The 15060-nt window shown below is 38.5% G+C and overlaps 1 protein-coding gene across 1 annotated transcript in view; it reads left to right on the plus strand.

Moving 5' to 3' along the window:
• OTOG (otogelin) overlaps positions 1–15060 on the plus strand; it is a 92418-nt gene that overhangs the window by 50647 nt on the left and 26711 nt on the right. Inside the window, exons 30-35 of the mRNA XM_059474156.1 lie at positions 344–500; positions 1490–1516; positions 4241–4408; positions 6424–6702; positions 13895–14012; positions 14687–14766. Of these exons, the coding sequence (XP_059330139.1) occupies positions 344–500; positions 1490–1516; positions 4241–4408; positions 6424–6702; positions 13895–14012; positions 14687–14766 (829 nt within the window). The remainder of the gene's footprint in view (positions 1–343; positions 501–1489; positions 1517–4240; positions 4409–6423; positions 6703–13894; positions 14013–14686; positions 14767–15060) is intronic.

A 15060-nucleotide genomic window follows, 5' to 3' on the forward strand; every position in this document is an offset into this window, starting at 1 on the left:
CATTTATGTGTATCTGTGTTCCTTTAAATTTTCTTTAATTTCATAAACATTTTTCACAGTTTATTAGGACTTAAATATTGCGAAACACAAGCCCACATCAGTATCTTAATGCGCCTGTTCTTAATGAGTCATTGATTTAATTGTGTTGCGAAGGGCTGGACAAGATTTTATGGTGTGTCCCTATAAACATTTTTTTCTCATGTTCCAGGAAGCATTGAGAGTGAAATCTTTAGTTCTTCCAAGTTGGATATGTTGCCCTTTGGAAGAGCCGCAGCTTTGTGTCGAGGTGTTGGCTGGCAGCTCCTGTGGGAGTGTTTTTGATAAGCGATGTTTTCATTTCCAGATTGACGTCACCTGGTTTTACTCCAACTGCCTGACAGACACTTGTGGCTGTAGCCAGGGTGGTGACTGTGAGTGTTTCTGTACGAGTGTCTCAGCTTATGCCCATCAGTGCTGCCAGCACGGAGTTGCTGTGGACTGGAGGTCTCCCAGAGTGTGCCGTAAGTTTGTTTCACCATCGCTGCCCCTGCCCTGCATTCGTGGCAGCCAGACCCCAAAAATCAGTCACACCAACTGAACTTGGGGCCATGAATTGAATCTAAGCCTCACTGGTGCGTCTCATTCCCATTTCATTCTGGTCTAGCTGGATTATGCGCTTTTTTCTATGTTTGTGAGTGATACTTTTCTGCTTTTAATCCCTTTGTCCTATGATGTCAAAGGAGAAAACATGGGAAATCTATATTAGGGTACAGCATGCATCCCTCAAACCAAAGGGGCAAAGTTCACAGCTCAAGTGATTTCCATCTTCAGGAGAACTTCACTTCTTAATAAGATCTAGTAAACATACGTGCCTTATTAGAGCCCACAGAGCAAGTGTGAAATATAAAGAAACGTCTTCTGAAGAAAAACAAGTTAATTTTAAGCTGGGCAGAGCCATTACCTTAGGATTCCTCTCCAGCAATTCTTAGAACTTGAAAATCTGAGGCTCTTTTCTCTGACACCTAGTGGAAGTGCCTAACAAGAGGCTGTCATTTCCCCAAAGATGGGATAAAAGAAGGGGAGATGCAAAGAATGGAAGGAAACAAGCATTTTTCTCACTTTGCAGTTGTACAGGGAGAGTGTGCAGCTTGCTCAGGGTCACACAGCAAACTGGCCTCTGAGTGAGGGGGTTACTCTTAACTTTGGATGGAAAAGGTGTGTTTTTATGTGAAGCTCAGTCATAGCCACTAGAGGTCACAAAAAGACAGCTGTAAGTATGTAAGCCTAGTGTTTCCTGCTGGGAATCAATGCTTTCTGTACATCTCTGTAGTTTAAATTAGTATTTTATCTGAAGTACAGCAAATATTTGGCTATAACTTTTAAATAAATGTTTGGTATGATCCAATTTGGCCGAGCATTTGGCTCACATCATAATTGTCAAGGGGAATAGAAAACCTGTTTATCTATAGAATGCCTGTAACTGCATTTTTTTTCTTTTTCTTTTTTTTAGCTTATGATTGTGAATATTTCAACAAAGGTAAGTTCTGAAGGAAATGAAAAAATATCAACGGACTCTTGGGTTTTTTTAATTTAAGTCTTACAATTGTTTTTATACAAAGATTCTATTACTGAAAACATTTGTGAATGTTATGTTAACTAGCCAGTTAGTTGTTTAACTGTTGCTTAACTTCTGTTTTGCTGCGTTATTTTGGTTTTTCAAAGGTTTTTAATTTCATAATTCCTGGACCTCTCCCAAGAACATGTGTCTGACTAATTTTCTTTGCAGTGATGGATGATGATTAAACAATTAAATCATGAAGTAATTAATGGAATATAAAGTGAAAAGTGCCAGTGGTGCTACTTTCTGAGGTGCAGTGCAGTTCAAAGCTGAACAGAGCCCAGTGGGTTGTTAAATCACTCACAGCCTCCTGTGCAGCCTCCAGAGGGAGGTAGCTGTTAAGCTATGGCAACTTTTTGTCCCCAGAGGGGAGCAACTCTCCTTTTAGGTCTGTCTGACCCAACTTGGAGTTCCTGACTGACCAGCATTGCTGCTGCATCGGAGTGGCTGTCAGAGGGGTGCAAACCTTGGGGAAGGTGCTGGACCATACCTTGAACCTGCACAGGGTGCTGTGTGCTGTGTTAGCTCTGGAACCCATATTCAGGCTGTTTCCAAATCACCCTGCCTGTGTCTGCACGGTCAGATGTGGCACACAAGGCAGCCTGGTGTGAGGAAAGGTCAGGGCTTCTGCTATTTATGCTGTAACTCTTTATCAAGCTCATCTAGAAGCCTGTCTGTCCACATGACATGGAGTATTTTGGTCTTCTGATCAATATTGCAGCAGCTCACTCCTGCAAAGGTCTGAGAGAAGGGACCAAGTTAAATTAGGACAGACTTCTGCACTGTGCCATGCCCAAAAAATATGGCCAAGAAATGTGCCTTTTCTCACACATTGACTCCTGAAAAGATTTTGAGTGGAGTCAAATCACTAATGGATGGGAATTTTATCTAAATCTCCATTTAAAGACTTTCAATTAATTTATATAAAGGATAGTTAACTATAAGAGGTGATTGAAGGTTTTAAGTTTTCTTTTTGGTTGGTTTTTTTCATAAAAGAAATACAGTCAGATAATAGACAATGTTAGTGCAGGTAGACTGCAAGTGCAGTGTCTCTAACATCTGTGGTGATAGTGAAGCTAAATGATCACACACACTTTTAAGGTGTGTTATTGCCTTTGTTACTTAATTCTCACTGACAGAAATTAGTGGAGATGTGTGCACATGACTAGTCTTGAAATTAACATGGTTATTGTATACTTCTTTCTTTGTATTTTTGTACTCTTTGCTAATCCAGCTCATCAGGATTCAACATGATGTTTCAGAGCTGCCAGTGGGTAAAAAAAAAAAAAAATCATCTCCATGCTGAGTATTTTCTTGTCTATGTTACTTAGAGTAGGATGACCCAGAATTTATTTGATTTGGAGACAGGAAGGTTAAGAAGTTGTCTTAGACCAGAAAGAGGTATTCACTTTGTGGTGAATCCAGAGTGAAATAGTTCCAGTCCTACTAGAAGCAGAAGCCTTTTGTCTTTGGTCAAGGGGAATTATCTGCTGGTGGCTGTTGTCTCCCAGCTTTTAGATGGGCCTGAGATGGGATACTTAAAGATCTAAGGATATTTCCAGAGCACTTTTAAGTAGTAATTTAAACATGGTTTTTCAACTCCCTGCCCTGAAGGTAAAAAGATATCTTTGTACATGTTTAGGTGGGAATGGACCTGTATCCTAACTGGCTACTTTTTCATGCCATTAGAATTTGATGGTATGAAAAGGTAGCCAGTTAGGATACAGGTCTCTACATGTAATGCAGCATCCTTAGGATTTCAAAACTCTTAATAAATTTTAAGATTTTGGAGAACCAGAGTATGAAGGCAAGCTGCAAATTGTAGTCCAAAATTTTAACCTGTTGGAACAGATTTTAAGAATCAATGCTATTAACTTCCCAGCCGATAGCTGCAGTTATCTCAGATGTGTGCTTGCTGTTTTACCATGTGGGTAAAACGGTAATGACGTGAACTGCTCAGGTGAGGCATAAAATGCCTAATTTTAACAGGGAACTTAACAAAAATAGTTTAAAACACTTAAAAATAAACTCTAAACTATGTTTCTGTAATAAAGTTTGATCTAAATGAGAAGGTGTGGCATTTTAAGGTTTAAAAATGAATTTGCATATTTTTGGCTTTTTTAACTTGTATGATCATTCTTTGCTTATGATGCTGATTCCTTCCTGTCATACTTCACAAATAAGACTTCACTGTTCAGGGAATTTTTTGATGCTTGTTGACAACAAAATTTTATTCTCTGCAATACGCCTCATGCTTTGGACATTAATAAAATAAGTTTTAAAAAGTAGTAAGACCTGTATAATCAGTTCAACCATACAAATAAATAGTTTAGAAGGATCCTAAATCAATTAACCTAGGGGCCAGCTAACTCCAATGAAATTATTATGAAACCAAAGCATATAAGAGGAACAAAAAGGAGAAGCTGATCATGAATCTTGAAAATTGAAAGTAGGTATTCTTGATAGTTTGCAGAACATGTGTTTTCTAAAAAAGGTTTGTTTTGGTTTTCTTTCATTCAGTGCATGGCACCTAGATCTGTTTGCAGAGTGGTGAGATGTGCTTTTCTTCACTCTGCCCTAATGGTCAGAGCTCAAGCATTTGTGACACTTGACATGAAAAATAACTGCTTTTTTCCTCTACAGCTCTGGGAAAAGGCCCATACAAACTGGTCAGCTATTTGGATGGAAGATCTGTAATAGCAGCAAAATTGGTGGATGGCATTGTATTCCCTGTGAAGGAAGATGATGATGATCCTGGGCATGTAGTGAGCTTCATGCTCACTTCAGGACTTTATAAACCCAAAGCACATGGTAAAGTCATAATAACGTAGCTTCTTAAATAAGACAGAGCTGACTCTGCCCTTGTCTTTAAGAATAAACCTGGGTTAAAAATTTCTTGCTTTATCTGTCAGTTGAATGTACACTTTAACATCTGCCAGAATTTTCTTTGGTGGTTATTAAATTGTTGCTTTGTAAGCAGTTGAAAAAGCAGCTGCCTCCCCACACCTGAGCCTTCAGAAGCACCGAACTGGTATTGCAGCCCAGTAATCTGCGTGCTGCTCCCTTTAGCTCTCCTCTGGTGCAAGTGGGAAAGAATGGGAGAGAAATGTTGCAAGGGAAGTGCTCCCCACCTCCCTTGCTCTGCCACCATCACTCATTGCCTGCCCACACACACAGAGATGCCCTTTGGCACTGACTGAGCTCTGTAAGGGTGAGTGCTGTAAACTTTTGTCATTTGGGTCCCAACTTAAGTTTCCCTGAAGGAATCTTCCCTCTTCATTAGATGAAAAGTGTGTGGCACACCTTCAGAGATATGCAGAAAACCTACAAGAGTATACCCAGCATTTGTGATATTCTTAAATGCTTAAGTTGTCTGCATACACAGCTTTAATGCCCACAGAGCACTTGGGTATCAATGGTTTTACTGACCAGAGTCCCCTGATGAGCTCTTTGGGTAGCCTGAAGGTGGCTTTGTGTCACTTAAGTCTTTGATTACTACTACTGCTGTCTGTAGAACTGACACCAGAGCTCATGTAACAGAATCGCTGGGTATAGATTTCTTTTATTAGTCATAGTTTTGAGGCACTTGTACATTGTGTTCAATTTATGTTTGGAAAGGGAAGGTCAGTCCTACTGTTCTGTTCCCCTATAAAAATCTCTCTCAGAATTTAACCTGGCAAATAGAGTTTGTGCCTTGTGGTCCAGTTTGAGCAAATGAAATTTCATCATTTGGTCATGAGGAATTTGCACAATCAATGTTCTGTATCATTATAGGACATTCATGCCTCTTTGGTACCTCAGCACAATGCATGTCTTATCAGTTTCAGGCATTCCTGGACAATGGAGAGTTTGGGTATTAATGCACTGATTGGCAATACAGCAGGTGTTAAAAATCACACTGACTGTCCTTTGTTACTTATCAAAGACCTGTTTGCTACAGGCAATTCATAAAAAGGCATTCACTAGTACTGCTAGGTTTTTCAGATTATCTGGAACTTTTATGCTCAGAAAACAAGGTGGTCTTCCAGAAGTGTTACACCAGAATGTGATAATACATCCTTTTAATAGAGATCATTTGTTTTCTAAGCTTTTTTTTTTTAAAGAAATGCTAGCCAGTCCTGGAGGGTTAGTTGATTTTACAGTAGATTAATGGCTGTTTTCAAGAGACTAGCAGAGTTTACAGCAAAATAGAATGAAGTAATTCTGTGAGCAACAGATGCCTGTGACAGGCTCAAGATCTGATGCCCTGCAATTGGCTGTGCAGAGGCTGCTTGAAATCAGAAGTACTGCAGGGTAAGGTAACATGAGGGAACATTTGCCAGAAAAAAGACTTTGCTGTACTGTTCTTAAAGGGAGAGCTAGAGAGCTGAATACAAAATACAGTTTTCTAATTTATTTTTAATGAAAGGCTGAGCTTTTAAGCTATCAATTCCTGATGGCAAATGTTACTTTTAAACCTAGTTAGATGGAGTTAAAGTTTTTATTAAACAAATGGCTTAGTAAAGACTGTAAATTAAGTTCTGCTTGACTGCAGGGCTATATTCCTTTATCCTGGTGTGGGCAAATGTCTCAATCTCTTTGTATTCCTGTTGGAATCTGTAGAGCATTTAGAAAACTTAATAATCATCACCATCTAGCACTCTGCAATCCCTACACAGTGCATTTTCTTACAAGATTGAGGCTGTTTTCACTGGTAAGGCCAAAGCCAATTTTCATTCCTCATGCTACTAGGGTCAGTAGTGGTACATTGGAATGAACTGAATTTATGATGCATTTATCAGCAAATAAACAAGTTCTGTGTGCTCTCTTGTGTTTTATTTTTTCAGATTCCAGCTTGATTTCATTTGAAACAGCTGAGAGACCAAATTATTTTCTTCAGCTGGCCTGCAATAATACTCTTGTTGTTTCTAAATGGAAAAAATCAGAAGATTTTCACAACAGATCTACGTTTGTCATTCACAAGAACACGTGGCTATTGGGATACAGTTCCTTTGAGTCATTTGCAAAACCAGGATTCTTCATCCACATTTCAGCCTCTTCAGTTGGGCTTTTGAAGTACCATCATTCAGAGGAGTTCAGACTGTCAACCCTTTTTAAACTTGTAGGTAGGTAATTACACTTCAATGTTATGAACAGCAGTTTTCTCCTTGTGCAAATCCAGGCTAAATGGTGTTATTTTCAGAGGTGATGAGATTGCTTACCTCTTCCCCTACATTACTCTGGGAATTCTGGGACATCCAGCCTCAAAATATTTTTCCCTGAGCATTGTAGTGAAGATGAGATTCTATATTCTTGTGAAAAATTAGCTTAACACAATTTTAAAATAGTTTAACACAATTTTTTTTTTAAATTTGCCAAATGGATTTGGAAATACATATCCTAGTGTATATTTTCTGGGCAATATTTGCTGTGGAGATGGTAAGAAAATTCTTTAGGAGTAGAGCCTTCATACTCATAAATAATGGATTCACAAAGGGAATAGAAAAGAACAGATCTCTAAAATTTAAGGTGTGTGGGCAACGTTTTCTCTCTTTGCCTGTTGCCAAGAGAGAGATTTCTGTACAGTGAATTCTCTTTGCTAACCCTGTGGCCTCATCAGGAGTAATGCCTTCCAGCGCTAAGGACATGGCCTGTAGGCTACACCTTCCAAACCTCATTTTTTCCTAAAAAATACCTTGGCTTTTATCCATTACACACACAGAGATGCTGTGTCTGTTGGGGTGTTAACCACCAGTGTTTCAGTCATCATCTAGCTGGGGGTATTCACCCCTTCTTGGGGATACAGATGTTCATTTCCCTAATGTTGCTTGAACAGATACAGCGTTTGAATGCAAAACAGACTGCTGTGAGGGTGTTTCTACCTACCTGTGAGATTCCCATTCCCATAATAGTTACATTCCACTGAGACATTAGGATCAGAAATGAAGAAGATACTCACTCCAAGGATCATTTCTTAAGAGCTGGCCGCAGACGTTGACCCTAAAAGAGCTGATGATAAAACCACACTAAAAAGATCATGTAATTTAATCTAGTTCTCTTCAGTGTGTTTGTTTGTGTGTTTGTTTTTTGTTTGTGTTTTTATATCAGTAAGGAAAAGAAATAATAAGAATTACAGTCTTTACATTCTTAAACAAGTGGAGCCATCCACTGAAATGAAGGTGGCTTTGGAGGTCAGGAAAAACATGCAAGTTATATCAGTGTATAAAATAAAGCAAAACAAATTATTCATGTAACTATTCTTTGCTTTAGCTTTTACTTTCCTTAACACATTAGATGCATCAAACATATCCATTTATGAAATTCAGTGACAATAATTACTTGCTGAAACCAAACATAGTATATATAATTCCAAAATCACTGCAAGTGATTATGTTCTAAAAATTTTATTGTACTGTAATTTTAAATGCATTAACTATTTGTTTATTTATTTAGCAGAACTATTTTAATGTGTTCCTGGCAATGCCATGTTTTAAAGTCAGTTGTTCATTCTCTGAAACTGAAGTGTATTTTACAAGCAAAGAAAGAAAATGAAATACTGTATGAAATAAAGCATGACCTGACCATATTTTACAGTGACCATGTTGAATTGTGGCACAGACAAACCTGAAGCAACCTCTGATTTCTGTGACAGAAGAGGCCAACTGTATGCCTCGTGGAGCTTCGTGTTATCAAAACAGTGAATTAGTGTTAATGGTGTCATTGTGAATCTGCCCATGTTTTGCAGTACATTACGCCGACAGCCTAATGCAGCTGTTGACTGGCACACTCCAACTTCAGAAAAATGACAGATTTTGTCATTGCCAAATGCCTGTTGCCTCTTGACAAATGCTTGTAATCACAGAGCTGTTGAGGGTTTTGAGCGGCAGAATTAGAGGGCTAATGCTATTACCAGGATGTTCGTACAGCATTTCAAGCAAGGCACTTTTTTGGGACATAACAAAAATATCTCCTTGGTCTTTTATCTTTGGGGGAGGAATGAACAAGGGTAAAGCACGTTCCGATTCTCAGTGGTCCTCCATTAACACAGAATGGTATGTCTTTCCAAGTGTGAAGTCTTTACCCTCCAGTCATTATACCGAAAAATCCTATTTATGCCGATGGAAAACTAAAACAATTTACCTCAGCAAGTGGGATCAGATCAAATGATCAAGAGGTATTTCATTAATCACCACATCCGAGGGCTTGGGTTTCAGAGTTTTATAAGCAGAGGAGCATAGGGCTCCAATCTTTCTCCAGCGTGCTCTCACAAGGGCCAGCCTGCTGATGTGGGGTAATTACATGGTCTAAAAATACAGCAGCATTTGTTTAAGTTAATGGAAAAGTTACACCAGCTCCAGAGTGCGCAGGCAAAAGCGTATTGGGTTTCCTGCTGACTATTGTAAATGCTTTGCATATTAGATCAGAAACCCTTGAACCGGGAGCAGCTATTCCTGCGGAATCAGAGGATAAATATCAGGAGCAGAATAATAGGCCCAGTAAATCCCCTTGGCCAGAAAGCTCCTCATGAGACTTCTTCGTGCTCGGTGACGCACATGCAAAAGGAAGAATTTGAAGTGACCTGATCACCACAGCAGTAGACACACGTCTGTTTAAAGTCAGCTGACGAGTCACTTTTTCCAGTTTCATCGCAATAAATATTGTCATGTTGGGAGACACCAAGGCTGGGAAGTGTTTGCCATGTGAAGTCACTTCAGCTTTAAAATTGGGTTTTTTGTAATTATACTTTGCTTTTTCTGCTGTCCTGTTCCCACAAACATGTGAGGAAGTTGAGTAGAAAACTGAATTTTGATATGTAGTGTATACTTATTCATAAGAAAATACATTTTTGCATTCTATTCAGGAATTATTTTGCTGGCAGATTGGTATGCATTCAGTCAAAAGAAAGAATACCTTTACTCTTACCAGATGGACAAACACAAAGGTGCCATGTAAGAGCCATCAGTTCCCATTTGAGATTGCTGGGAAATCATTTTATGTGGGAAATTTATGACCTTTTTATGGGTGTAGCTGCTATTTTCTTACCCTTTTTAAAAATAATATGCTCAAACTAGTTACCTTTTATCATTCATATAATTGTTACCTATTTAGGATCACTATGAATTATTTTTATGTCATGAAAATATGACTTGCCCCATATAAATTTTGCAGCAAAGTATTAAATAATGCTAGTTATGTGTTGTAATAGCTAACTTGCTGTAAATACAAGGCCTGTTTTAGAGAGAATTTTTAGCTAAAATTAAAATATCGAGATGCACTTAGTATAGGCCCACTGCACAGAGGCATTTTTCAGTGTTTAAGTTTGACAGAGAGCACTTTTAATCTTTGTATTTTAATTAACTCAATCACATTCAGAGATGTGGGGTAAAACTGAAAATTGAATTAACTTTAATGAAAATGTTTTTTACGAAACCATCTTTTTACCTTAAGTCAGTTTTACACGTGGTACTACCAACTACTTTAACATCAATTTACTCTAATCCGCTTCCATCAGTAGAATTAATTTTCTGGAGTGTCCTGATTCACTCATAATGAGTTGCTGTTGAGTTTAATTTGAGCTCGTGTGCTTTGTTGGCCCAAAAGTTCATGATGTGGGGCTGGAAAATGCTGAGCAACTGCTGCTGTGCCTGCAAATCCCACGTGTGCCACTGAACATATCTGCCTCATAGCTCCTGCAGTCAGGCTGAGCTTTCTGTACAATAACATCTCTCCTTTTTATGCTGCAAACACAAACATTTGACCTGCCATTTTTGGCTGTATAAATAGAAGGAGATGAAAGAGTTGCGTTAACGTTGAAATAGCAAACTGAACCGTACTTGGACAAGAGTTAGGTAATTGCACTCTGCTTCCAGTGATGTCTTGGCTGGGCGCAAAGTTTGGTTTTTCCAGTGATATTTGCTTACATTTCTCATTGCAGAAACTTAGAAGTCATGAGCAGGGTTTGTTACTCGTTTGTGTGTGTTAAGTGGGTAGATAGGATTTCATGTTTCTAAACTTGTAACTGAGGAGACAGGCAATCTAAGTTACCAAGCAGAGTTTTGCCTCCATTATAAATAGAACAAATTCTAAAGCAATTTTTGTGCCTACTAGATTTTAAAAAAAATTTGTATTAAAGTAACAACACCAAAAATAAAAGCATCAGGTAAGATTGAAAATCCAAATACATTATTTTAAAAATTATTTTTTAGATGTTTATTTTAAATACAGCATTTTATTAACACTGGAACATTTCAAATTTTAGGGGTTTTTTTAAGTAAATAGCCCTTTTTTCAGCATAACTTGGAATTATTCATATTATGGAGTTTCTAACAGTGGCAAATTTTGTCTCTGTGCCTTGAAAGTCAGCACAGAAAATTAAGGTGCTTGTGAACAGTAAGAATTGTCAACTCAAAAAAGAAGCGGCCAAGTTACCATGAAATGCGGTTGTGGCTCAGCAGAACCTCATGGTCTGTCAGTGATAAAATATCAAAAATCTTCATTAAATGGTAGCAACTGCTGTTGTCATCCCAGTTTTATTTTTGAAAGCCATGAAGAAGAAAATCATAAATTACAGGGAAGAAAATGCTTCTCTGACATTCAAGAAGATGTGAAAGCAATGGAGTTGGGAAATACCTTTTAATCTATTGTCTTTGGCCACGTTCATAGCTGTGCTCGCACAAGGGGTTTCTGCATTTTGATGTGCTAGCTCCTGTTGGGTAAGAGAACCGTGGGCTCAGCTGGCACATCCCCCAGCTGGGGCCACTGTCACCCGGGACATCAGTCACCGCTTTGGGAAGGATTTGCTGTGTCACCCTGTCAACAGGAGGCAAGTGCTGGTAGGCTCGACAAGGAGACACATGGCTGTCTCCAGATGCCACGACAAATCCTTTTGAGGAACACGTGCCTGGTACGAGAAGCTTGATTCATTGTCTGTAAACTGCAAATCATTGTTCTGCGGTGAGCGAACTCTGCCGGTGCTCAGGCTGCAGTAAGCTCGTGTTACTGGTTGCTGGAAGGGGAATTTAAGTATTAAAAAAATGGGAAGCATGTGGTGGAGGTGGCTGAACAGACCAAGTGACCTCAGCCATTCCTCATGTGGCTTCCTCTCGAGGCCCTTCACCATCCTCATTGCCCCTTTGGGCACTCTCTAACAGCTGAATGTCCTTTTTTATGTTGTGGTGGCCAAAACTGCACACAGGGCTTGAGATGAGGCTGCACCAGGGCTGAGCAGGTGTTTTTGTCTTCTTTTTGGTTTGTTTCAATTTACAGCGGCCTGATCCTTGGGATGCTGAGGCGTTCCAGAAGTTAGGTTGACAATAGTGAAAACTCTAAATATGATGAATTATTCAACTGATGTTTTCTTAATACTCTAAATAATTTTTCCACAATTCATAAAAAAGCACAGATATCCTCATACCTTATGGGTTTACAGAGACATCCTGAAAGCTTTCTGAAAAAAAGGACAACAATTCATACAAATACTCAACTCTTGCTGTGGTGATTTGGTGTGCTCTTTAATGTAGTTTGCACACTAAAAAACACTGGTATAGCTTGGCCTTGCATACTCCATTCTCTAAAATCCCTTGACTGGAAAATTAAATGTCCATTGGTTCTACAGCTCTTTGAAAGAAATTTTTAATTACCAAGTTCACAGATTCTTCTGTTGTTCATAGTTGTTTTTGTAGAAGTAGAGACAAAATTTGTGAACAAGCATGACTTCATTCTTGACTGAAGGCAGCATTTATGAAACACTCAGCAAATGCTATGCGTTTATGTGGAGATTCACCCTAAATCTTACCAAGGCATGCAACACCACCAAACTCTGTGAGCTTAGCCTGTAGGAAATCTTGAGGAAAATGTGGCTATCATTTCATAAAAGTCAAGGTTCATTTGGAGAATCAGAGATGGTATGTTAATCCCAGCATTTGGAAGTGTTAGTTCATGGCCACCATTCTGCTAAATTGAGAAACTGTCATTCTTCATCAGGTTGCAGTCTGTCTTCTGCAAGCTTGTACTTTTATTGTGTTTGAAACTTACTCTATGGTTAATGGTGAGTTCTGTGGCCAGAGCTAAAAGTTATGGATTTGTCTCCTTACTTAATTCTAGAGTAGATTAATGAATGAGATTTCCTAGATTTAACTTAGATTTATTTACTGTTATCACTACTTTTGGTGATTGCCCGTACCAGTGTGTCTCTGATATGTTTTGTCTTTCTGCCATATGTTTTCTTTTTGTCCTTAAACCTTGTATTTCTGGTAAGTATTTTCTTTTGCCCTTAAACCTTACCACTCAATGAGTCCGTGTGTACAAGACCTCATACATCAGTTAATAAAATGTATGGCAAAAATTCCCTTCCCCCATTAGATTTATGTAACTTATATTGGTGTCAATGGAAGGGATCACAGAAGAATTCAGTCACTTGTACTTATCTTCTTATGAGAACATAAGAAATACATTTTTAACTGTCATAAGAATTATGTTTTTAAAAGGAGTGACAAATTACATTCCTGGATTAAATGAGATGTAGAAGGGGTAACACTAGATGGCAACATACACACCCTTTTGTCTGAGTTTGAGTCCTATCTTTAAAAGAATTATTTTTATTTTAAGTGGAGACATTAACAGTTAATAATGATAGAGATAATTAATTATAAGTGCAGATTCCCTAAACTGCAGGAATAAAAATTGCTCAGTATCTTCATGGAAAATTTGCCTGTCTTCAAGAAGCTGTAAAAGAGCTATTCCTTGTATCTCAGTCAAGCAAAGATCAGGAAAACTTAAAAAACCCTTCAAAAAAAAACCCCCACAAAAATGGAAGTTCTTTCTAAGTAATTAGCTGCCTTTTTTTTTCCCTGGTGCTTAATGTACACATCGTTTTAGAGCAGTTACTCTTTGTAGGCTCTGAACAACATTGCTCTGAGCTCAGGTTTACCAGATTAGAGGGGATTCATTCATGATGATGGTTTTCTTCTGCAGGCATGAATGTACAGGAAATGTCACTGCCCTGCCCTGGCTGCTGCTAGAAGAGCTGGGGTGGGCTGCCATAGTGCAGGGACTGAAATCCAGATATAGCATGTAAATCTTGCAGGTGTTGGAAGAGCCACTGGGCTAACCCAGCTTTGTGCAGGGAACTGTTCTGCGTGGAGGTGTGGGAGGGCTGGAGTGCATTTGAATTTGTGTTTCTGCTGAGTGACTTGAAAGTCCTTCAATAAACACTGTGTGTGTAGATGCTACAGTGAATGTAAGACATGCCTTGTGCTGATGTGTATCTGTGAGTGCTGAAAGGAATGTTAAGAGTAACAGATCTTTGTTGTTTTTCAGATGTCAAATTTAAGCTTCTGTCCCGTTCCACATGTGAATGGCGTTATGACGCCTGCACAAGCCCTTGCTTCAAGACATGCAGGGACCCTTTGGGAAAAAACTGTCAGACTGTACCAAAGTAAGTGTCTGTGTTTTTATGGGTAAGTGTGTAGTTTAGGCAAGACACTTAAGCAGGATAATAGGAATACAAGGACCAAATGTAGACTTAACATACCACGACTGTATTAATGGGTAAGGAGGTGAGTGAAAGAGGAAAGAAATGGAATAAGACTTGCTGCTGTAGCCACATAAACATGACATTTCAGCCTTTAGTGTACTGTCAGGCTCTGAAATGCCTGCTATATTTGTAGCTTTCATTTTGGGAGTATTACAGAGCATTAATGAAGAGAGGTTATCACAACTTTGTTTCAAACAGTTGTGCCCTTCTTTTCCATTATGTCATTGCAGCAGCTATATCTGGCCTTGCTTTTTCCTGTGATGTAAAATTTGTGCTAAATCTGGTAAAACTGACATGCAGACTTTGACATATAAAAATATTGGGTATTTCTTATAGCAGTAGTGTTCACTCTTGAACCTGTGACTGTTCATTTCAAAAAGCTGAGTGTCATAGAGTTCATGTTTTCCCTTAGATGTGGGTGGGAGTGGAAGCCATGGCAGTGACATTTTGAAGGAGTACACTCAGGTGTGCCAGACTGTCTGCTTATGCTTTATGTATAGATTCTTTTTCTGCAATTGAGTTCTTGATCCACAAGATACTATTTGACTGGTTAATACTAATTGTTTTTCTTTTAGAGTGGAAGGATGCATCCCTGCCTGTCCTCTCAACATGTTGCTGGATGAAATCACTCAAAGATGCGTGTATTTTGAAGACTGTATGTCTGAAAACTTATATATATATAGTATATGTTAGACTTAGCTTAATGATTAATTAGCTCTTTCACCATAATTTCAAATATCACTGCCTACATTTGTGTAACCATGACATTAGTTACATGAACCTTCAGCTAACTAAACATATATTTTAGCTAAAATAATTTAGTTCTTCAAGAATATGAGACAAATTTTAAACTAAGAAAGTTGTTCTTTCTTCATAAAATATTTCAGTAACATTAGATGTCAAGCAAATGATTTAAAGAATTTATTTTTAAATTCGTCTATGAGTTTTA

The sequence above is a fragment of the Ammospiza nelsoni genome, chromosome 6 (assembly GCF_027579445.1).
Source record: "Ammospiza nelsoni isolate bAmmNel1 chromosome 6, bAmmNel1.pri, whole genome shotgun sequence".
In the NCBI taxonomy this organism is placed as follows: domain Eukaryota; kingdom Metazoa; phylum Chordata; class Aves; order Passeriformes; family Passerellidae; genus Ammospiza; species Ammospiza nelsoni.